We start from the raw sequence: 25,187 nt of genomic DNA on the forward strand, positions 1-25,187 counted from the left end.
TGAAGAATTTTTTCGTCGCCAAAAGGAATAATTTATGACAAAAAATTTCGTCATCAAAAAGCACAATAAGCGAGGAAAAAAATTTCGTCACAAATTATTCACTTTTTGATGACGAAGTATTTTGTCATCAAAAGACACTATAGGTGACGAAAAATAGATTTCGTCACCAGGTAGGAATCCTCGACAACCTTTAGTCGACAAATTTTTTTTCGTCACCTATATTATTTGTGACGAAAAATAAGCAATTTGTGACGATTTTCATTCGTCACCCAATGTAATTTTTCTTGTAGTGAACGATCACGGCTTATATCCGTGATAAAAGAGAAACGATCACGCCTTTTGGCCATGATTGTTTCTTTCTTTCAATCACGGTTTTATAACTGTGATAAAAGAGAGTGACTTACAATTACACCCAGATCAATCACGGTAGCAAGAGCGTGATGAAAAACTTACAATCACGGCCAATAATTATGGTTTTTATGGTTTATTGTAGTAGCGTAATCTCGGCATTCATCAAGTAACGTGCAACTCTAACCGTCTTGACTAAAACGCTCTCATTACTTGCATTCACATTAGGCACTTGAGATGAGTGATGACGGCAGTAGTTCCTCAGTAAGTGCCCAAGGAATAGAAGAAAACAAACAGAGGAAGTGCCAACAGAGCATAGGAATAGGCCCCAGAAGCTTTGGAGGCTCAAGCTATCAACGTTCTCCTCCGTCGTACTCTCTGTCATATTCTGATAAGAATTTATACACACTTTGTTGGGAGTTAACCACTTATCTTCTAGCCTTTTCAGAGTCCCATCCTCTGAGAGTTCAAGAATGGCTTCCGATACATTAGCATTTAACGAAGAACCTTTTTGGTATATCTGCATAGAAACATGAATGAAGTTGTATTTGTATGAGAGGTTTGTGCATGTTCCTATTTGTAGTCATCAAGTGCTATGAAATAAAAGGAAAAGAAACGCGAAAAAAAAGAAAAAAGAAAAAGACTAGTGCATGTTCAATACTCACAAAGCCAAATCCTCCAAATTTGTATGTGGTTCCAATGATGGTAAATTTCTTACAATGTCTATTGACAAAAACTTTGGCATAGGGGATCTCAAGAAACGCTACTGAGATATTGTCGGCCTCAAACTCCCGCAGATACTCATCCTCGCCGCTCATGAGACGTACATTCTTGAAGTTAAGCACATCTCGAACGTAATTGAGCATGAATTGACTTTTATCACAACCGACTTTTGATGGAGACCAGAGTTTTGGTCGGAGTCTTGAGATTGTGAGCATCGACGTGAGGTTAGCGGTGTAGCTTTGGGTTAAGACCAATGCCAGAAAAAGCCACACCACCACCACAATCCGAGCATAGTTGCTTTGAATCTTCTCCCCTGCACAATTAACATAGTAAACTTTTCTTTCCGAGCATAGTTGCCTCGGTTCCGCAAACCAAAATAAGCATTTATTTTTTAAATTAAAAGTGATGTATTATGAGGGAATAATCTATCTCGTAAAATAGAAAATAAATACTTAAAAATAAAAAACTTTAGCGGAACAAGGCTGTTTAGTTAAAAACGGTATCCAAAACAGATTTCTTAGTGGTTTTTACTCCCTCTGCCCCTTTTTCAGAAGTTCACTACATTTCTGCGTGCTATTTTCAATAGCTTATATCTCTCAACGTATATTTATATTTTATGTTTTTAAGATCATTGTTTTATAAAATAAGGTGAAAGTACATGGAGACTTCCTCAACTATCACTTTTTCTCACGGAGACCCACTAACATTTAAACTGCCAATATTACAAATAATTTTTTTTATAACCGAATATCCGGACCAACTTGTGCGCACCTCGACTAACATTTAAAACTGCTCATATTACATATTTTTAATAATATACGTTGAGAGTTATAGACAATTGAAAATGGGTCGCAGAACAATAGTGGACATTTAAAAAGGAACGGAAAGAGTAATAAATTGATGGTGTGTCACCGTTGATTGGATATGCGTAAACTCGTATGTTTACGTTACACGCGTATAGAAATTAATCTCGTTATATATGTACTTACTGTGAGCAAGGAAGAGTGAAGAGAAGGTGAACCAAAGAGCATTTCCGAGTTGATCATTCCACGGACCACTGAAATCTGGATTGGACCGATGTTCGACGAACCAAACTATAAGCATAGTGTAGACCAAAACAGCCGCTGTAGCCAACCACATTCCCAGAGTGAAAGGCTCCAGGAAAATCCACGCCTTCGGGCTGGGCTTCACCGGCAGTACCATCGACACGCCCGACTCTGTAAACGGTATGGTGAATTCCACTTTCTTCGATCGGTTTGCTAATATTGTTATATCGCCTACGGCAGCGCAATAAGTCTTCCATATTTATATGCACATGTACACAGAGCATGTGTTAAACAAGAAATTAAAGGAACCAGAAATGTATAATGAAGAAGTAATTCAGTCCTACTCTGTAGCACATCATTTTCGATAGTTTTTCTTCTTTGATAACTGTATCTCCAGGCTAGACCTCAACTAATTCGGGACTCTTGTACGTAGTTAATGCTGGGCAGATGCTAAAGTGGTCCAAAAGTTTCGAATGTTTGGCTTCCGAGAGATTTGAACATGGGAGGATTACAAGCACTTGGGATTCATTCTCAAAATTTTTTTGGGTAACCCATTCTCGATAAATTGTTACTAATAGAGAGATTTGTTTGCAAAGAATCTATTATATGAAATGTCACTGTCCCAGTATTTTGAATGGATTACTCTGTAAACATTTCTGGATCCATAACTTATAACCAAACTGAAAAAGAAACATAAAAGAGAAGTGCTACAATACCGGGTATAGTGAGTGTTTATGAAAATTTATTTTTACTGATTTTGAGTTTCTAGCTTTCACTATAAGAAAATCGTTCTATAACAACGGTCGAAAGCGTCGCCAAAAAACCCAAAAACCGTTGGTAGAGACCCGTTTAGGCTATACCAACGGTTCTCGAACTGTTGGCCAAACCGTTGCAATATATCCGTTGCTGTAGAGGTATAGCAACGGTTTTGACGAGCGTTGGTACAGATTTTTTTTTACTAACGGTTCATATAACCATTGCTAAAGGAAATTTTCATTTTTATTATTTTTTTTACTAACGGTTCATATAACCGTTGCTAAAGGTCATTTTTATTATTTTTTTTACTAACGGTTTCATATAACCGTTGCTAAAGGCAATTTTTATTTTTTTCAAAGCTAACCACTGTGTGACGTGGCAGCCCCACATGGCGCTGATGTGGCACCCCGCATGGCGCCACCCTGGCGCCCGCGTGGCAGGCGAAATAATCTTGCTCCTCCTGAGAATCGAACCGCCGACCTCGCGTGTGCGCGCGCGCCCGCGAACCAACTGGGCTAGCCTATAACTTGTGTAAAATCATACACCTTTTAATATTTATACTATACTAACCGGATTTTTTTAATCTTTTTTTTAAAATCCGGTTTATACAATTCCAAACACTTACTAATATCATTTTTTTCGCTAGGTTCAATAATTACCTTTTAAAATTGGTATAAATGCACAAGACTGTATGCATGTAATCATATATGATACTCCCTCCGTCCCTTTTTAAGTGTCCTACTTCGTAACTCCAACTTATTAAAAAGACATCATCATTACACCTTTCACATCAACTTTTTCCTCCACTTTCCCTACTTACCCATCATCATTACACTTTTACTCACTAACTTTTCAAAATAAAATCTACTTTGAGGGACAAAATAGACAATATACCAACTTTTACCCCCCTAACTTTACAAAATGGACACTTATTAAGGGACAACCCAAAATGGAATACTGGACACATAAAAAGGGACGGAGGGAGTACTATATTTAATTATAATTGTTTTTTTTTAACAGAAATTATAATTATTTAGATTGATGCAAAGGATAATAATTTTGAGAGGTGTTTTATTTTGTAATATTCATTTACAAAAAAAATGATATCTTGTGTGAGAAAAATAGTTCCATTATTCACTCATCTTCAATTAAATTGACTTGCACCATGTACATATAAAAAAATAAAAAAAAACCTCTCTGTTTTCCTTTTTTTTTTTCAATATTAATTTTCTCTTTTCTAAATTTTTGTTAGATTCACAAAAAAAATTTTGATTGGTAAGTCATTTCTATGAGATGAGTCTAAAAAATAAAATAAAAATGCAATTAAAAGCATAAAAAATCAATATGGACAAAAAAATATCAAACAACTAACATTTGTTGTCTTTAGTGTCATCTTATATGATAATTTTTTCAACTTCGGTCCACAATTTTATACTTTTCTTATTCTTATTAAGATGAATGATTAATTCCAAAATGAGATTAGTTTAAAAAATTACCAGAAAATGCTAAAAAAATACGTTAAATAAACAATACCGGAAAAAATACCACAACAAAAATTTAGGAAAAATAGCCCTAACAAAAGCAATGGTCTCGATCATCATGATTGTGTCACGGTCAAGGAGCTAAAGTATGTTCAAGAATGAAGTTAATCGAGTATCGCTACACACTTATCGGACAGAAAAACTCATTTTATTAATGAAATTGTGTATCGATAAAGAAATTTTCTAAATCTGATCAAGCCAAATTTCTACGAGAACGATTTAATCAACATGAAAAAAAAGCAACGGTCTCAATCGTTAGTTCGGGTTTGGAAAACCGATCACATGAAAGAAAATTGATTTTGGCGGTGTAAAATTCTACTAACGGTTAATGAAAACCGTTGCTATAGTCCAGTTAATTTAGAGTAACGGTTATTTAAAACCGTTGCTATAATCCAGCTTATAGTAACGGTTATTGAAAACCGTTGCTATAGTGTTGTAATCTACTAACAGTCGCACGAAAACCGTTGCTATAGTCCTATTTCTAGTAATGTTTTGTAAATCGTTACTATACACCATCTATAGCGACGGTTTTTTCAACCGTTGCGAAAAAAACCGTTAGGAAATCCTAAATTTCTTGTAGTGTTTTTCAAAATCACCAAAAATTCTAGATATAGATTCTCAGATTTTACAGATTTTAAAAACCTAAAAAATAAATGAAATTCTTATCATTCCAAAGCTTGGTTTGGGTAACTTTTGGAGCTTTTCGGATAAAATTTTAGTTCATTTTAAGTTTTATATAAGCTGATTTTCAGCTTTTTGAAGTAAACATAACTAGTTTTTACTGTAACTTAATCATAATTTCACAATTATGGTAAACATGTTATCTGCTTCTACTAAAATCTAAAATCTAGAATATGCAGCAGAATCCGAAGCTAGAATCTAAAATCTGTATCCACAGCCCATAATCTCCTTATTTGCATAATATTTTGCATAGAATTCATAACATTTTTACAAAAATTCAAATCATCAAGATTATTGAAACTCATTACATATGTATATCAGTATTACTCATTCAAGGTTGATATTATGAAAACTATGTTCAAATGGTCGAAGAGAGATAGATTACCTTGTTGGCTACACTATCAACTAATTCATCATACGTCCCATTGAACTCCACAAATTTATAAGGCCTTTCCCTACCCAATATCCTTTGAACCTCTTGAAAAACTTCAATGCAGAAACCGGAGTAATCCCTCCCGTCTTGATTTTTAGAATTACTTATCTTCAGAATGTTGTCGAAAGTGCCTTTGATTGGAACTCCAATTATCAATGTGTCATTATTCTGTTCTGTACAATCACCTTCAACAACAGAGACTTGAGAGAGAGTAAGAAGGAATGATATGAACAGTACTAGTGTTGGGATGAACAAGAAGGTTGGTTTTGTGGTAGAGCGGAGGGAAGGCATTTTGGGATTCCAAATAATTGCAAGTGTCGTACGTAACTTAACTTGTTAGTTGATTATTGGCCTTGTGCTTCTTCATTTATAAGGCGAGGGGTGGTGGTTTTGAAAATTCTGAAGAGTAATCCTCTGTACCGAAATTTTCTGTATCTCTCCAACGAAATGCATTTTCAGTTGTTGGATCACATCAAATTTTTTAGAGAAAAAAATCTGGCATAATCTAAAGACCCAAAATACATGGGAACAGAGATACAGATAACTTTAATGAGAAAATCTGCGTGTATGAAAGGTTTTTTTTTTTTTTTTGATCCACGCCTGACGCCTGTATGAAAGTTCAAATTCTAATTAATGCTCGAGAACAAAAGTCAATGACTTTGAGTCAACAAGACTTTAGCAGTATGCCCCGGGGGCACAAAAAAACAAAAATAGAAAATCTCCGATGAGTGTCACATTTCACTTTACCCCCTTCTAATCTTTTGCATTGCCCTTTTAATCCATCATTTAGCTTCTCTTAGCACTTTTAATTTGTTACTCTTCCATCCAGATTTGCACGTGAAACTGCAATATGACATGAATATATGTCTAATTCAACACTGAAATGCCCCCTTCTTTTTTTTCTTTTCTTTTTCGAACGATAACAAATGATATTATACTCCAATGAAAGATTATATTAAGATGAAAACTCGTTCTTAGACAAATGACCAAGTAACCAAGACGGCAGGAATTCATTCCACAGGTTATACCCCAAACCAATTAAACCTTTTCCTGTGAAAACAAGAAACAACTTAACTGGGAGAAACCCAATCGATAGAAAGGCTAACGGCAAGAAACCGAAGAGAAAAACCTCCACAAAAGAAAGAAGAATAAGCAAAAGATCGCAAACCAACAAGAAAATAATAAACCTCGCCATCATCATCCACCAACAAAGATCTCCAACTCCGGCGACCCAATCATGCACAAAAAGCTCAGCACCCACAGTCGCACATCTGAACCGCACCATCAGACGAGTCACCGGCGAACGGCGAATATGGAGGAGGTCCGACGGTAGAGGAATCGGAAAAGCCAAGGCGTCGGGAGGCGTGAGGGGAGGATGAGGGTGGAGAGTGATGAAAGGAGGGGAAAATAAATTCCGATCGGAGATTGACGGAGAGAAAAACTCCATAAGGAAGATCGCCTCCCCTCCTGCCGCCCATGTTAGAGTGGAAGCCCTAGGGGAAGGGAGGGGAAGAAAGAAACAAAGAGGTACGACGGCTCATGGAATATTATAAATACCCTTTTGATTCTTCTTTAGGTACCTCCTTTTAATACAAGGAACATGCTGCTTCGATCTGTTGGTAAATCTTTTGGCAACTATGGCCTAGCTACTATTGAGCCCGATTGTGATGATCGAACTCGTTTCGAGTCTTTGCAAGAGCCTTGTAAATAACTGTTGTATTCAATAAAAAATCCAAAGTTGGGGAAGATCAGAGCTTGACAGGGACAAAGCCGCAAAGGTACACGGAGTTTATATTCTTTCGATTAATTACAAATTTACAGTTAAATAAGACAGCAATTGTATTTTGGTGCTGACAAAATCATTTTCAAAGCTTTAACTACAAACGGAACCACCACTAGTAGTTGTATTGACAGCTTTTAATTTGGAGTTTAATTTCCCAGAAAAGCTATGAGGACCGACCATGGGAGAGGGAAATCGTACCGACGGCCGATCCGAGCCATCCACAAAATTCTAAAAAAAAACACCGACGGGGCTATCGTGGGAATCAACGGCATCCGAGGTGTGTAGGGTGCTTGATCCGAGCACCCTTTTTTCGTGTATATATGAATATACGTGTATATACACGAAAAGGGGTGCTCGGATCAAGCACTCTACACACCTTGGATGCCGTTGATTCCCGCAAAGACCCCATCGGTTTTTTTTTTTAGAATTTTTGGACGGCTCGGATCGGCCATCCGGTGGCTGGAGACGGCTCGCCGGCGGCCGTCGGTACGATTTCCCTCTCCCATTGTCGGTACATATAGCACAACTCTTAATTTCCACACGCTTGAGTATCGGATTTCCCCACACCTCCTCGACAAGATATGTGGCTCTGAATAATTTCCATGCACACTATCTTCCAAATTAATGTTCCCTCATGATCAACGAATTCCAATTCTTTCACTACTACTACTTCTCTGATTCTAGCTAGTCTGTCACATTCTGTTCAAAAAAAGCTAGTCTGTCACATTGTACTCGACATTAGCTCCCATTAATTCCCCAAAATGCTATGGGTGTTGCACCATTGCGTACAGATTACGCATAGATGGTGTGTGCAGGCGGCTATAGGATTCCACACGGATGATTCGAACCGTTCAATGAGTTTAAAATACTTTTTCAAATGGTCTCACAAGATATTAACTCAATTCAATTATCTATAAGCGCTTCATCGAACATTTCAATTTTTCAATTAGAAGTTGGAATTCAGAATTCTTAATAAAAGTTGAAAAATTGGATCGACTACTTAAATTTATCCAAATAACCTGATTTTTTTATGCGACTAGTCGAACAAACATTTTAAATTTATGAAACGGTTTTGAAACATCTGTGTGGAACCTAGAGCTTAGGGCTCTTATATGAAAGCCCTAAAGTCAAAAATTAATTATAGTTCTTTATGATAAAATGATCAGAACAATAAAATATTCGCACTGATTCAAAAGAAATGAAAATTGGAGTAATTAATTTTTTTATATATAAGTGTTGCAGGAGCCGTGCGTTTTTCCACTTTTTCCTTATCAAAACGACGGTGTTTTTAATTACTGCAAATGGCCTAGTTACAACACAGCCGTAAATACAACTTTTTTCTTTTGTCCTTATCCAAAAATATTCTCGTTTGTTAGTTTTACAAACGAGAATTTACAATGGAAGTTTGTATGTACTCTCTCCTTCCCAATTTAAGTATCCTCTACGGGAAATCGTGCTTTTTAAGAATTCATAAATTTTGCTCTAAAATTTCAAAATTATCCTTAAAAACTGTGAAGTTGATTATATGTATTGAAATCGCTTGTATTTTTTAATATGGATCTCAAAAAATATGTAATATGGATCTTATTTGATAGATTTCAATTAGTTTTATTATACAAAATTTTTAAAATCATAAAAAATATAATAAATTGAAAGATATTTTCAATCTAAAAATGAAACGAATATAAAAAGCTGTCAAATCAATTAGGAAGAAAATGACTTTTTTGGGATAAAAATGGAAGTTTGGCATATTTTGATGGTTATTTTTAGAAAGTGAACACTTATTTTGGGACATCCCAAAATAGAAATGTAGACACTTAAATTGGGATGGAGGGAGTATTATTAGTTCGTCTTGACAATGAAAATTGGAAAAGTAAAAAATTATAACTTTACACCCTTATTTTTTAAAATATTTAAGAAAAAGCTCAAAAAATTGAGTTTCTAAGCTCTCTTGTATATTAACTGAAAAAATTAGCTATTCAAGAAAAAGCCAAAAAAAACTGACTTTCTGAGCTTTCTTGGATATTTACAAAAAAAATTTGGGGACAAAGGTACTGAGAGTTTGAAGACTTTCGTTGAATTACAATTACATAAGACAACAATTGTATTTTGGTGCCCACAAAATCATTAATGTTAATTTCCTCAAAGCTTCAACTACAATTCTCCAAGAATATTCTTTCGGAGAATAGATTTTTTTTTTTTCTTGATAACTCACTGTCCGAACTGCCTTACTTGCACTCAACTAATCCAATGAGTTCAATCCCAACGGTCATTTGCGGTGTTCTCCAATAATAATCAGAGCAAAGTTCTGCATGAACTGGCCTAAATGGAATTGATAGAAGTCTCAAACCTGAATTCTTAAAAAGGAGTGAACCCCTGAATTCTAGGCCTACGTTTGGCACTATGCCAACGGCTTTGAATATATATATTTTTTTTGCTTTTTAACGGCTTTGAATATTCCCATGAACTATCTTCCAAATGTTGCGTCATCAACGGATTCCTTTCAATTCCGTCAGCACTTCTCTGATTCTAGTCTTACGCATTAATTGCAATCAATTTTTTAGCACCCGTTAATTCCTGTGTACGTCTTCTTGACAAACAAGACTTTGAATGTTTGTAAGAAATTACTCCGTAGTATGAGATTCTATTCAAATTAATCCAAAAAGCTTTCATACGAACGACTAGGTATATATCTCATGCATCGAGAATGGGTCACAAGTACGACTTTAGAGGGTATGTGTTTACACTAGTGATTAAAATATGCAAAATAATTTTTTGATTTTGTCTTTTTTCAAAAATAAATTAGCATTTGTTAGTTTTACGCCAAAATTTTATGTGATATGGGTGAGTAAAAACGAGAGAAATTGGAAAAGTAAAAAATTTAGCTTTTACACAAGTACTTTGAAAAATATCCAAAGAAAAAAGCTCAAAAAAGTCAATTTTTGTGTAAAACTAACAAACGCAAAAATACACGACCAGTTTATATATGGATCGAAGCTGATTTTAGCGCTCCACTTTCATTTGTACAAAGTGGAGCGCCTGCATATAAACTATGAAAGTGCAGCGCGAAAATCAATTTCCATTTATATATATCATATCTAGACACAAAATTCTTACCGTAGGGGCACATAATTTTATACCGTTAAAAAAATTCATCTTCAAATATGGTCATACACCATTATGGAAAGCGATTACTTCCTCTGTCTGTGTTTGTAATTAGTTTTTTTTGGGAGTCAGTGTTACTTTTCAATTGTTTGTATCTTTCAATATAGATCTCAAAAAATATATAATATGAATCTTGTTTGATAGATCTCAATTAGTTCTATTATTCAAAGTTTTCAAAATCAAGAAAAACATTATAAATTGGAATATATAAATAATTTAAAAATGACACGAATTTTCAAAATGGACCAACAAACACGGACGGAGAGATTAAAGGGCAAATTGGTATATGTGTGTATATATATGGTAGAAATTAAAGGGCAAATTGGTCCCAAATTGAAAATTGAACACCGAAACTCTCCTTCTTTTTATACAACGGTAGGATATATCCATGTTCTGCATAGCTCGATGTTATTTATGGTGTCATTGATTCTTAAAGCCTAATCCCTCAGAATTTCACTTTTTATCACTTGGGCATGATGCCTGGAGAATACAATTTTAGTGCATGCTTGAATTTTTGTGTGCTTGCATGCTTGAATGTCCACTATCACAGGTGCATTGAGTTAGGGGGAGTCTCATTTTTCTTTTACTGCTGTTCGTTGGCCTAGGTGAAACTGTTATTGTAGTAGGTTTCGTTGGCCTAGGTGAAACTGTTATTGTACTGGGAGCTTTGGCCAGAAGGACATACTATAGGGTTTAATGATGTAATTAGGACATCAAAAAATTTCAACAAGCCTCCAGGACATTTTCCCCCGCCTTCCAAAAATACCCCATTCTAAAACAAACACGGAGAGGGCAAATCCCAAAACCGTCAAAACCCAAATGTCACTTCTCTCTCGTGATCGCCTAAAACCTCCGACGATTGAGAACTCTGTGATTTTCTCCACGCCATCTCCAGCAACAACCTCCGGCAATCGACGCCGGTAATTTTCCAGCGCCATCTCCGTGAGTGTAGCAGGCGTGGAGTAGAAACTCGCCTGAAAGTATGGTGATCGGCGGTGGTGGCTCTAAGCAATTGCCGAGTTAAGTTGATCCATTAGTTGACTGAATTTTTTTTTTTGGGTGGCACCGGCGGCGAGGGGATGCAAGGCGCTGGAGATGGGGACTCGGAGGGGCTCGTGGCGGGGGCGGGTATGGGGTGTGGATCGGAGATGAGAATGAATTCGCAACCACCGGCGCCAACGAAAGTGTGGTGGTGGGTTTTGGGATATAGAATATGACTAGAATCAGTGGTACTTTACAGCTTTCTTTTGTTTTACTTCAATTCAATGTTCTTCCTTTATTTTTGTCACCAGAGATGGCATTTTGCTCGGGAAGAAAATGTGGTAGGGGTGGGACACAATTACCGTTTATCAATGTACTTGACAGAGGTGAGTTTTGAGTATAGAGATGGGGAAGATGGGTCAGTGATGACTCACTACATTTCTACAAAAACCTACTCACGTAGAGATGGGGAAAGAGATGATTATTTGTTCTCGGTAGTTGACTCTCTCTCCTCATTTGAGTTTCCTTTCCAAAGTCTACTTTGGGAGAAAAATATCACTAGTAACTTTTTTTTTCTCTTACATTTGGTGTGTTCCAAAAAGATAATGGAAATAGTCATCTCTATAAATCAATTATATGTGTACCTTTCTAATAAGAAAAATGCAAAAGATAAAAAAGGTAAGACAAAATAAAGAAATAATATTAAATGTGCTACTTTGTCATCTTAATAACACAAAGATACACATATCATTATATGTGTGACACCCAAAGCACAGTGATATTCTTATATGTGTTTATCAATCATCTATATCTTCTAAAAAAATGCTAGATGATGTTAATGCAGTCAATTTATTCTCTTATTTTTCTAAAATAAGGTAACAGATAAAGTTATTTGTGTAAATATTTTCTTTGCATCTTCCAAAAAAGGAACAAATAACGTTAGTTATGCAAATCTATTTTTTTCTCTAAAATAAGGCAACAGATAAAGTTATTTGTATAAATATATTCTTTGGATCTTCCAAAAAAAAAACAAATAACGTTAGCTGTGCAAATCTATTTTTTTTCCTCTTTAAAATAAGGCAGCAAATAACGTTATTTGTGTAAATATATTCTTTGGATCTTCAAAAAAAATAAAATTTTATTCTCTTTAAAATAAGGCAACAAATAACGTTATTTGTGTAAATATATTCTTTGGATCTTCCAAAAAAAGAACAAATAATGTTAGCTATGCAAATCTATTTTTTTTCTTTTTAAAATAAGGCAACAGATAACGTTATTTGTGTAAATATATTCTTTGGATCCTCCCAAAAAAGAACAAATAGCGTTACCTGTGCAAATCTTTTTTTTTTTCTCTTTAAAATAAGGCAACAGATAACATTATTTGTGTAAACATATTCTTTGGATCTTTCTAAAAAAGAACAAATAGCGTTAGCTGTGCAAATTTATTTATTTTTTCTCTTTAAAATAAGGCAACAGATAAAGTTATTTGTATTAATATATTCTTTGGCTCTTCCAAAAAAAAGAACAAATAATGTTAGCTGTGCAAATCTATTTTTTTCTCTCTTTAAAATAAGGTAATAGATAACGTTATTTGTGTAAATATATTCTTTGGATCTTCAAAAAAAGAACAATATCGTTAGCTGTGCAAATCTATTTTCTTCACCAAATTCACAAAACACATAAATTCTACCCATGAACTGATCATGCACACACTACACTGTTCAGTGCATGCCCCTCGTATAATTGACACGTATTTCTCCATGCAACTACCATTTTTTATTTTCCTTCTCTTTAATATAAGCACTCAAAACTAGTTTGATCATCTTATATTTAGTTCCTAATTAACCCTGAAAAAAATGGTTAACAACAAATATCAATTACTGTCATTTTAATTATTAAATATTACAATTTTCTTGCAGCAAATATGGTTATCTTTTTAAATTCATACTCTGTACTATGTATTATATCAGAAAAATTAACACATAATGTTATCTTTGTGAATTAAGTACTCTATATAATCGCAACGAAACCAACAAGTATGGTTATCTATCATAATCTATATTCTCTATCATTCCCAAAAGACTCACAGATATGGTTATTTACACGAAATCTATAATCTATAAAATGAATAAAACCTAGAAATATTGATATGATTATTTGTCCAAATCAACATCAATGTTTCATTTTTTTGACTTTGGCCAATTTTTGTTGTAAAAAAAATTGAGAGGTGATTTTCAAATCACTGAAATGTTGTCGTACTCATCTACCCAATTTTGATATTTTTTTTTTTGGCTTTATGCTGAATCAAAAGAAGAACATTACACATATTTATGGAAAACTTTGAACACTGCATGACTATCCACTGAAAGACCAAACATTAAAAAATTATTATGCAAAAATTAAGTTCGTCACAACTCTGAGATTTTCTCATAAATTGCTGCTCATGTGATTCAAGAAACATCACTGATCTCCGGCGATCTCCTTCTCTCTCTTTCCACCGATTACCTCCCTCTCAGCTCCATCTTGGTCTCTCTTTCAAGGCTAACAAAAAAAAAAGGCAAAATGGAAAATGGAAATCAGCGTATGGCAGCCATGGCCGCCAGGTTCTATCGCTGCCACCACTTCATCTCACTTCACCTCTCCTCCCTTCCCTCTTCTTCCCTCTCTTTCCTTCCCTCTTTTCCTTCCCGACTCCTCTCCCCTTCTCCTTCTTCCCCGGCCGAACCGTTGCCGCCGCCATCGCGGCACAACTATGTGCAACTGCTGCTGCCATGGGCTACTGCTCTCTCTCTCTCTCTCTTGTGTACTCGCAAGTGGGGTCTGGGTATGGTGCCGGCTGTGGTGCTGCGGCTACCATTTTTGTCGGGGACAGAGAGAGAGAGACAGCAAGACACAAGAGAGGGCCACACGGCGATATAGAAAGACAAAGGAAAAAACAACCGTCAATCATTCCCGGAGTATTTTTGTCCATTAAAGGACCTTCGGCAGTATAATTGTTAAATCAATGGACTCTACACCCTATACAAACTTAGCGTGGGCTAGTTGGCCCATTAGACTCGTATTAAGGAGTTTAGCCCAATTTTCTGTATTGTGGGTACTAGGTGAATCTTCAAAAAAATTTCTTAGTATAGAATCGAACAGAATGGACGCTTGCGGGGTGCAACTTCACTGCCCCAGCGCTGGTCACGTTGCTTAAGGCTCCGTTCAGTTGCCAGGAATATTGTACGGGAAAGTTATTCTCAGGAAAAGTCAAGTAAAGTGAAGTAAAGGAAAAAGAAAATTATTTTCCTGTGAGTGTTCATTTGACAAAAGAATTTTGCAAGAATAATTAAGGTTTAGTTGTTCATTTGTCAGGAAAAAGAAACTTTCGGGAAAATTTTGTGAGTGTTCACTCATTTTCCTTTTCCCGCGACGCAAAATCTTGTGTTTTTTGCAGGATCACTTTTGCAGGAAAGTAATTCTTGCAGGAAAACTTAAAAACATGTTTCCCATTACTTTCCTGCCAACTGAACACTACAAAAATCATGAGAAAGTTGATTTTCCCATCTTTTCTTGTACTTTCCTGACAACTGAACGGAGCCTAAGTGTGCATCATTTTATTTTCTGTTTTAAAAAATAAAATAAAATGGGGGGCAACAACTATCTCTATATATGGTCCCCAGCTGGCGAGTTGAGTTTTGTTCACCCTCTACTTAAGAGGGTGAACATTATCCTCTTTTTTATTGGTTGAAATAGTATGGATCTCATCACCACAAAATGATGTGATACTTACCAAAAAGTGTATTGCATAGTAAGCATGACATCACTTTATGGTGGAATTCACATCATTTTATTTCAACCAATAAGAGGGAGGGTAATGTTCACCCTTTTTTAAAGAGGGTGAATAAAATTGCACTCCCGGCTATTACTTTTGATATATGGATTTGTCAGCTAGCACTTGTGATAATCTAATCCGTTAGATTCACTTCATTTTTGTGTGCACCGATTGGCATCCGTGCTGCCCTCACGTGATTATAGCCCATTTATTAGAGCCCTTGTACCTCTGCCTTATCCTTTCCGATCAGACTTCAGCACGATCGTTGCATGTTTTTGGAGCTCTGGCGCAGCTCCTCGCGTGCTATCAGCGCTCTCATGGCGCTCAAGCGCCTGACCTCAGCTTCTCATCAGTACCGTTCAATCGACTCGCGAGCTTGTGGCGTCTTAGCAGAGCTCGAGCGCCGCACAGGTATAAACACCTCGTCAGCTGATTTCTGGTTCCCATTCGCTCATTACTCCCTCCCTCTCTAGGGTTTCACGACTCCCATGGAGGTTTGGGCGACTGTTCTCCACTAAGGGTCCTCATCTAAGACTCTCCTTCGGCTGAGGTGATTATTCATCTCTCTGGTAAGATTCTCATCCATATTAGCTCTAAGAATTCGGCTTTCACTCTCTTCTGTCACACCATGGCTGGTGGATCTGCTTCTAACACTTCCAATGCTAGGGCTTGGAGGCGTCCCTCGGAATCTAGTGTAGGCTATCGTTACTTTGTCTCCGACAAGGCTCGAAAAAGGTTTAATGAGATTTTTCTGAAAAAAGGAGGCAAAATGGTCGAGAGAAATATTGATATTAACGATTTTGCCTCGAGTAGTATCAAACAACAGTTTTCTCTCCGTGCTTGGTTGGGTCGTTGCTCTAAAAATGAAAAGTCACATCCTATGATGGTTAGGGAATTTTTTGCTAATGTCTCTGAGGTGGATACTGTGAATGGGTTTTTTCTTTACCTATGTTCGTGGGGGGATTCAACTTCGTTTTTCTGTTGATACCGTTCGAAATATTCTCCAGTTGCCTGTGGTCGACGATCCATAATGGCCGTTTGCCCCTGAACTTTCACCTGATAGGGAAGAGGTTTTTAGGGAGCTCACTGATCATGTTGCTACCCATCTCGCTGATCTCTCTCAAGGCCTTATGGCCCCTCAGTTTCGGATGCTTCACAAGATTGTATGTAATTCTATTGAGCCCGCTGACCACATTCACTCGGTCCCAATCTCTCGTGCTCACTTCCTGTATGCTGTTGGTCTTGGGTATTCCGTGGATTTAGGAAAGAAGATTTGGACTCACATTTTTCAATACGCCAAGCGCCCCCCAGGTACAGCTAGCATTCCTTTTGCTTCTCTCTTGACCCAGTTCATGCTTGATGAACACGTCCCTACTTTTCCCAACGAACCAACTATTATCCCTATGCGTGCCATCGACTCTGCAACTGAGCGTCTTAGCACAGCTCAAAATGCTACTCTTTTGAAAGCTAAGCGTCTATCCTTTCTCTATCCACCAAAATATCCTTCTTTAGTCCCCCTCTTTCCACCTGTCCATGCTCCTCAAGATTACAACCCGCCTTGGAATGACAATTCTTTGACTTCTCAAGATGCTCCTCCTGCTTCTACCTTGGCATCTGATGTGCCTCCTCCGCCTTCTGTGGATCCCGTGGCTGGTGGTTTCTTTTTCTCCTTGGAGGTGATGGACCTTATTCGTCAACAATTTGGGTTTTGGAACTCTAGGATGGATGGCCTTGAGGAGCGCTTTGAGGCATATGAGGCTAAGTTCCAAAGCATTTCAGCTTATCACTCTCAATTCTCTGAAAGCTTCTCTTTGCTTCAGAATGCTCTCTCTTCGATGGCTCTCAGATTGCTAAAATGGAGGCTCGCATTGACATGGATTATACGTCTCCGGTAGAAGAAGATGAGGAGGAGGATGATCCGTTGGATGAGGATTGAGTGCTACCTTGGCTCTTCTACAAATTTTGGGTCTTTGCTTTCCCCGTGACAAAAATGGGGAGAGCGGTTTCCTTGTAAGGAGAGCTTATGTGGTAGTGTGCCTTTGCGGCTATGGTAGTAGTTAATGTTATTATGTTGCGTATGTACGCTTTTTATTTGCTTGTGATATTCTGGTAGGTAGGCCCGCGGTTAGGGCTAGTTTGCTTGGTACTTTGCTACTCTACTTATGTAAGCCCGTGGCTAGGGCAGTTATGGTTTATGCTTGCACCCGCGGCTAGGGATGCATTATCTAGATGGTTTATTACTAGATGCTCTTCCTTATGCTTATGGTTGCACTCATGTGACCGTTTATCTTCTTGTTTAAAATTCCGTTGCGCTATTGTGTTTCTGCTTCATATTATATCAATGTGTGTTTGGTTTTTGGTTGAGTTGCCTTTTTGCTTTGGATAACCTATTTGGGTGCAGGTGTTTGACTCCTTCATGGAATCTTCATTGGCTAACTAGTTTGAGTTTTTAGAAGTTTCTCAGGCTGAGTTATATTTGTTTCCTTGTTCTTTGTTGTTTGAATGGTTGTGTCTCGGAAAAGCCAAAGGGGGAGATTGTTAGTTTAATTAGCGTTTTCCGGATTATGTCAAAACCATTGGAGTCTGTATTGTTCTTTTTTTTCATTTGGTTGGGTAGGTGGTTCTTTTATTTTATCTTGTCTAGATACTCCGCCCAGTGAATGAAGAAATATTGAGAAGCTCTTGCCTTGAAGGATGCTCAGATTATGTTCGAAAGAAGTTTATGCATTCATATGCATTTAGTGTAATATTTTCCATGCATCACTTCTAAGTTTTATGCATAAACTTCAATAGTTTTATGCATAAACTTCAATACGGTAACCACGCTTTTTAATTCCATGGCATTAGTTTTCTTTGTTTGCATTGGTGGGTGATGGAGAAAATTTTCCAAGGCATGAGAAAAGCTTTGCTGGCCTTGCTTGAACGAAGAAAATTTTTCTAAGGCATTAAAGGGATCAGAACCGTGTGCCAGCGGGGCGCCCTCGTAGCGCGGTAGCAAATGTTCGCGCCCTAAGAGTGCTAGAGCCCTCCGGTGGCACTATTCAAAGTGTTCTTGTTTTTTGATTTAATTTTAAATGCCAGAGTTTGAATGGCGCTCGCGGAGCGCCCTAGCAGCGCACTAGCGCCAGCTTGCGTGCTAAGAGCGCCCCAGTAGCGCACTAGCGCCCGACGTGTCTATTTCTCACTGGCTTGCTCTAGGTTTCGGTTCAGCACATATATATTCCGAATTTTCACTCTTTTAGGGTAACCCACTCTTGCATCAGCCACTTTAGAGAGAGAAAAACACTTTCACTCATATCTCTTGTGTGCTTGTGCATTTGAGATGATCTAAATTGAGCATTTGATAATCCTTTGTCATCCTAGAGAAATACTATAATATTCAATGTATTCTCTCTAGATTGATTTGTTTTTCCACAAAAACTTCATCTATTTTATAATCCATACATTGTTGCCGATGATACTACTTGGCCGGATGATTCCGGAGCCGTGTTGAGCGGAGATCGAGGCGGTGGACTCATGGTGGCTATGGGATCAAGAAGGAGTTCGGGGAGCTACATCAAAGTGGTGGAGTTAGGATAAGCTTTTGGGGTAAAGTTGTTATTCCTCTCTTAACACTTTGTAAACCTTTTGATCTATAGCAATTTTGGTAGTTAGGCCGTGGTTTTATGCTTAGGATATGATTGACCCTAAGTAGTTTCCACGTATATCTCGGTATTTTGCGTTCTTTAGATTAATTGCTCTTAACTTATATTACTCCCTCCGTCCTTTTTTTTGTGTCCAGTATTTCATTTTGAGTTGTCCCTTAATAAGTATCCATTTTGTAAAGTTAGAGGGGTAAAAGTTGGTGCATTGTCTATTTTAACCCTAAAAGTATATTTTATTTTGAAAAGTTAGTGAATAAAAGTGTAATGATGATGGGTAAGTAGGGAAAGTGTAAGAAAAAGTTGATGTGAAAAGTGTAATAATGATGTCTTTTTAATAAGTTGGAGTTACGAAGCAGGACACTTAAAAAGGGACGGAGAGAGTATTAATTTGGATAGCATTGGCATGGAGTTTGGATAGTAGCCTGAATTGTTGGTTCCTTCAAATTTAAATTAGTCGTTTTATTCACACCCCCCTCTAGGACTTTGTAGCGCTTTAGATTATTTCACTCTACTAGACTTATTTAGGTGTCTATCCTAGGAGTTTTAAATACTTGTGTTCTCATTTTCAAATTGTCATTTTGCCCTATTATTATAACGCCCCCCCCCCCCCGCTCTCTCTCTCTCTCTCTCTCTATATATATATATATATATATATATCGGGGCGGTTCTAGAGATAACTAATTAGACACTTAAAAAAACACTCCAAGTTAATAGGCATTATGTGAATACCCCCAAAAAAATTGTTTCTCTCTCCTCCTAACTCTGGATCGAGAAACCCGTGTGTATCCACCGTTGCCGATATCCTCTACCACCGTCGCCAATCACGTCTACCGTCTCCACCCCACCCCATCGTCGCCGATCAGCCCTACCATCACCGTCAACCCCATAGTGCACTTTTCCAATCCTTTTCTCGTTCAAAACGTACATGAAAAAAAAAGGAGTAGAACGGCGTCGATCGAGAGAAGATTTCAAATACATAAACCCTTTCTCTCTGGATCAACAGAATCCACGTCAAAACAACAAGGCGGCGTCGATCTACACCACACCTCCACGGCATCTCGAACAACATCGATCTCGGCGGCGGCGGCAATCTGAAATTTGGGTGGAAAAGATTTCAATTTTGGGTGTCCCAACTGGTTTTGCAATTCCCCCCTCTTTTCTCTCTCTCTCTCCAGAGAGAAATCGTAGAGCGTCATATTCTCTCTCGTAACCCATATCAAAAAAAAAAATAGTTTGGGTAGAGATTAAAACAAATCTGGAAGGGAAACTACCTGATTTTCTCTCTCTGGATCTTGGTTTTGTGGAAATCCTCTGCTTGACAAATTCTTAGTCTTTAAATAATGGGTTGCCCGATGTAGCATAATATCCAGTAAAGACGGTGATGTGTGCTGACAAAAACTCGAGTTATTAGCTGATTAAACTGGCTCTTAGGTAGCTATCCCTTGTGTTTGATTTCTGAGATTGACTAAACTTAAGAAATTGTTTGGTTTTTAAACAATTAAAATGGAGGTACGGTCGTAGGATTCATAGCACTTGCAACCAGTCCCGAACTTATCTACTCCATTTGGTGTTCTTAAAAACGTTTGACTTTAAAGAGAAAAAGCTACTCTGGAAGATGCAAACCTTTATGGGCGCTGTTAACCCATGCGCAGCGGAGAACAAGTTTTGGTCCCCCATTCACATGGGCTCCGACACTGCTTGGGTTCGTCTAACGGAAGTATTTTACTAACCTAAAATTGCCTTTTCATTTTTATTTCAAAATAGGAGCAGAACGTGTCTGACCTAGCCACGGTGTGTTAATCACCCTGCGACTCTACCTTATACGACTGCTCACTCATTATTAAATAAGAAACAAAAGAAAACCTAATCTGAAACATGCTTCTGAAAACGAAATAAACAAAAGATATAAGGTAAACAAGTACCAACAAATAACTTTAATAAAGAACCAAAATTAAAATGAGTTACCGAAGTGAGAGTACTTGAACAAAATGCAAGAAACCTTCGGTAGCCTAACGGCATTGAGAAAGCTTAACTTCCCGAATGCTAGGAAATTTCAACTAGCTCTCAGGTGAATTAAACGAAGTTCTGAATGATTTCAAAAGTAGGGCGGCAAGGGTCTTATATAGGGTAAATTCACAGAGAAAAAACGTTGAGTTTTTGATGCGACACTGTGAAAAAATATAGAAAACATGAAAATCGAGGCGGCGGGGCAAGACGGTGCCGTAGCCGACACACGAAGGCCGGCCCGGCCTTATGGGGAAGCCGGCCCGGCTCCGGCCCAATTTATTTGGGCTCCGGACAGGCCTCCTTTGGTGCTGGCCCAGTTCGGATCCGTTTCGATGCGTTATGGATAATTTCCAACAGCCAAGTAAATGGCTATGTCCTCTAATTGCCACTACAAGAAAAATTACATTGGGTGACGAATGAAAATCGTCACAAATTACATGTTTTTCGTCACAAATAATATAGGTGACGAAAAAAAATTTGTCGACTAAAGGTTGTCGAGGATTCCTACCTGGTGACGAAATCTATTTTTCGTCACCTATAGTGCCTTTTGATGACGAAATATTTCGTCATCAAAAAGTGAATAATTGGTGACGAAATTTTTTTCCTCACTTATTGTGCTGTTTGACGACAAAAAAAATCGTCACCGATGGGTCATATCGGTGACGAAAATTTTCATCACCAATATAAGAAATCGGTGACGAAATTTTTTGTTACAAAAGACGTTTTCATATGGGGAAAAAAATCTTCTATGTTGCTCCTACTGGGTTTCGAACACGAGTCCCATGATTTTTCGCGTAAGCCCCAACCAACTGCACTACACACATTTTTCAATAAATATTTGAAATATCTAATATATAACATATATGTTTAACATGAAAATATATTTCGAATGTAATTTTGAACATTTAAACATTAAAATTAGCAATTTTGATAAACATGAAAGTTGTAGGCAATTGAGTTATTGTTCAAACCCAATTTGAATTATCTCAATCGGAGTTTTTAGTAAAGAGTTATGTCCGAAATATATTTAGCGACAAAGCGCAATTCATAAATTTCGTCACGGAAGGTACCCATTTAATGACGAAATATATTTTTCAACTCTGAAAGCGTTAAAATGGTGACGAAATTATTTTTCGTCACCAAAGTTAAGCATTTGGTGACGAAAAAAATATTTCGCTACTAAATTGGTCTCATTTGGCGACAAAATATATATTTTGTCACCAAATGATTATCTTTGGTGACGAAAAATAATTTCGTCACCTTTTTTAAGTTTTCGGTGACGAAAAATGTATTTCATCACCAAATGGGTAACCTTTGATGACGAAAATATTTTTTTCGTCGCTAAAGAAGTATAATTGGTAACGAAATTTTTTTGTCGCAGAAGTTGTTAAAATAGTGACAAATTTATTTTTTCGTTGCCAAATATACTCATTTAGTGACGAAATTAAATTTCGTCGCCACTTTTTTGTCACCAATTTTCATTTTTCTTGTAGTGTGCCATTGACAATAAAATAAGCTGAAGATCGATGAGAGCCTCCCAAATACGTCCATATGCCCATACGCGTGGGTATCATAATCAAGCACCTATGTTAGAAGAAATTATGAGTGCTAAAATATGCAAAATATCCAACATATAGTTTTCAAGTTGTTTCTTAGCTTTGATGGATACAAAGGAATTTGCAGTACAAAATATTGATGTCTACTATAACGGCTTTGTAGTCTTCGAGATTACAGTTAGCATTGTTCATTACAAGGTTACAGTACTCTCCACCGGACACAATCCGCGTTTTTAGCTCATTTCAGTTTCAGGCACTACCTGACGGGAGGATGGAGATCTCCATGGACTTCTAATCTCGGCATTCATCAAGTAACGTACAACTTTAACCGTCTTGACCGAAACGCTCTCATTACTTGCATTCACATCAGCCACTTGAGATGAGTGATGATAGCAGTAGTTCCTCAGTAAGTGCCCAAGGAATAGGAGAAAATAAACAGAGGAAGTCTCAACGGAGAAGAGGAATAGGCCTCAGAAGCTTCGGAGGCTCAAGCTATCAACGTTCTCCTCCGTCGTACTCTCTATCATATTCTGATAAGATTTTAAACACACTTTGTTGGGAGTTAACCACTTATCTTCTAGCCTTTTCAGAGTCCCGTCCTCTGAGAGTTCGAGAATGGCTTCCAATATATTAACAACTAACGAAGAACCTTTTTGGAATATCTGCATAGAAACATGAATGAAGATATATTTGTATTAGAGGTTTGTGCATGTTTCTATTTGTAGTCATCAAGTACTATGAAATAAAAGGAAAAGAAAGGCGAAAAAAAGAAAAAGAAAAACACTAGTGCATGTTCAATACTCACAAAGCCAAATCCTCCAAATCTGTATGTGGTTCCAATGAAGGTAAATTTCTTGCAATGTCTATTGACAAAAATTTTGGCATAAGGGATCTCAAGAAATGCTGTCGAGATATTGTCGGCCTCAAACTCCCGCAGATACTCATCCCCATCGCTGATGAGACTTACATTCTTGTAGTTAAGCACATCTCGAACGTAATTGTCCATGAATGTATTTTTATCACAACCGACTTTTGATGGAGACCGGAGTTTTGGTCGGAGTCTTGAGATTGTGAGCATCGACGTGAGGTTAGCAGTGTAGCTTTGGGTTAAGACCAATGCTAGAAAAAGCCACACCACCACCACAATCCGAGCATAGTTGCTTTGAATCTTCTCCCCTACACAATTAACATAGTAAACTTTTCTTTCCGAGCATAGTTGCCCCGGTTCTGCTAACTAAAAGAAGTATTTATTTTTTAAATTAAAGGTGATATATTGTGAGAGAATAATATGTCTCGTAAAACAGAAAATAAATACTTACAAATAATTAAGAACCTTAACAGAATGGAGCGGTTTAGTTAAAAACGGTATCCATAACAAATTTTTTCCTCCCTCTGCCCCTTTTTTAGAAGTTCACTACATTTCTGCGTTCCATTTTCAATAGTTTACATCTCTCGACGTATATTATATTTATGTTTTTAAAATCATTGTTTTATAAAAATATGGTGAAAGTGCACGGAGATCCCCTCAGCTATCACTTTTTCTCACGGAGAGCCACTAACATTTAAACCGCCCACATTACAAATAAACTTTTTTATAACCGAATTTCCTTGGTCAGCTTGCATGTACTTCGACTAACATTTAAAACCGCTCATATTACCGACACATGCAGGACTTAAAAAATCATTTTTGTCGGTAAGAGATGAAAATCATGAGGACATTATTGGATTCTACTCAGCTGGCTCTGAATTTTCCCTCGTAAAAACTAAGAGTAGACAAAGAATCCAAAGCTTTGATATCGTAAGTGAACGACTAGGTTTGTGGAGAACAAGTCAATCAGGGTAGTCAAGATGACTAGGGACCGATGTATAGCCAGTCTGGGCACGGGAAACTACCATGGGCCTGTTACAGGTATCTCGTGTATCCATCTAGCTAGCTAGCTACAATGGGTCACAAGTACGATTTTGAGTTCGGGTTTATCAAAATTTAATCATATACCGAACATGGTCACTTTCAATAATTGAACTCGATGTTAATAGGTACTGAGTCTTGAAATCTAATTTTGATCTTTTTCTGTGATTTCATTTTGCTCTTCTTTCCTTAATTTCCACCCCATCCATGGCTTGCATTCATTTCTTCAACTCCTCGTCAAGCCTAATCAAAATCAAATCCATTATCACCTAACCAGCTCAGGATATATAGAACCGAGGCTCTAGATCTAGCGCTGATATTCTGTGGCTTAAAAAGAAGAAAGAGAAGAAGTAGATGGCTTCGAGGGGAAAATCTTATTGATAACTTACACATAGCCATACGGCATCTACATTATACAAGTAAAAGGAGTTGCCAAGAAAGGAGATAACAAAATTACTGGAATAAAATGTGACAAAACATATGGCGGAATTAACCCCTAAAATTCGGAAAATCAAGACAATACCAAGTTGGATAGCAATCGTATGATTCCCGGCCCCCAACCTTTATTACAACTTTTTCCTCAAGGTTGGGTAGCAAATAGCAATAAACTCTGGATATCTCTCTCCTTCAACGAGTCATAAGGCTCCCAAACTAGCATCCTCTACTGGAAGATTGACCCACTAGACTAAAACATCAACATCTGATCGGTCCTTCCGCTTGATAAGCATCTTGAAGAAGAGATTACGTTTAATGAATGACCCAAAAAAAAAAAAACAAAGACGAATAGGCACATTGCTGTC

At 37.3% G+C, this 25,187-nt stretch overlaps 2 protein-coding genes across 2 annotated transcripts; both read right to left on the bottom strand.

The window, feature by feature from the left end:
• Positions 1 to 484: 484 nt before the first annotated feature.
• LOC131314068 (glutamate receptor 2.7-like) lies at positions 485 to 5,880 on the bottom strand. The gene is made up of 4 exons (XM_058342562.1): positions 5,481 to 5,880; positions 2,061 to 2,367; positions 1,014 to 1,384; positions 485 to 868 (listed from the first exon to the last, which is right to left on the bottom strand). Exons 1-4 carry the CDS (start codon positions 5,817 to 5,819, stop codon positions 485 to 487), a joined length of 1,401 nt encoding a protein of 466 aa, XP_058198545.1. The 5' UTR covers positions 5,820 to 5,880.
• Positions 5,881 to 22,558: 16,678 nt separating this feature from the next.
• LOC131313299 (glutamate receptor 2.6-like) lies at positions 22,559 to 23,797 on the bottom strand. Its single transcript, XM_058341539.1, has 2 exons — positions 23,284 to 23,797; positions 22,559 to 23,140 (listed from the first exon to the last, which is right to left on the bottom strand). Exons 1-2 carry the CDS (start codon positions 23,554 to 23,556, stop codon positions 22,949 to 22,951), a joined length of 465 nt encoding a protein of 154 aa, XP_058197522.1. The 5' UTR covers positions 23,557 to 23,797; the 3' UTR covers positions 22,559 to 22,948.
• Between the last annotated feature and the right edge of the window lie 1,390 nt (positions 23,798 to 25,187).

Source organism: Rhododendron vialii, chromosome 13a (genome assembly GCF_030253575.1).
Source record: "Rhododendron vialii isolate Sample 1 chromosome 13a, ASM3025357v1".
NCBI classification, from domain to species: domain Eukaryota; kingdom Viridiplantae; phylum Streptophyta; class Magnoliopsida; order Ericales; family Ericaceae; genus Rhododendron; species Rhododendron vialii.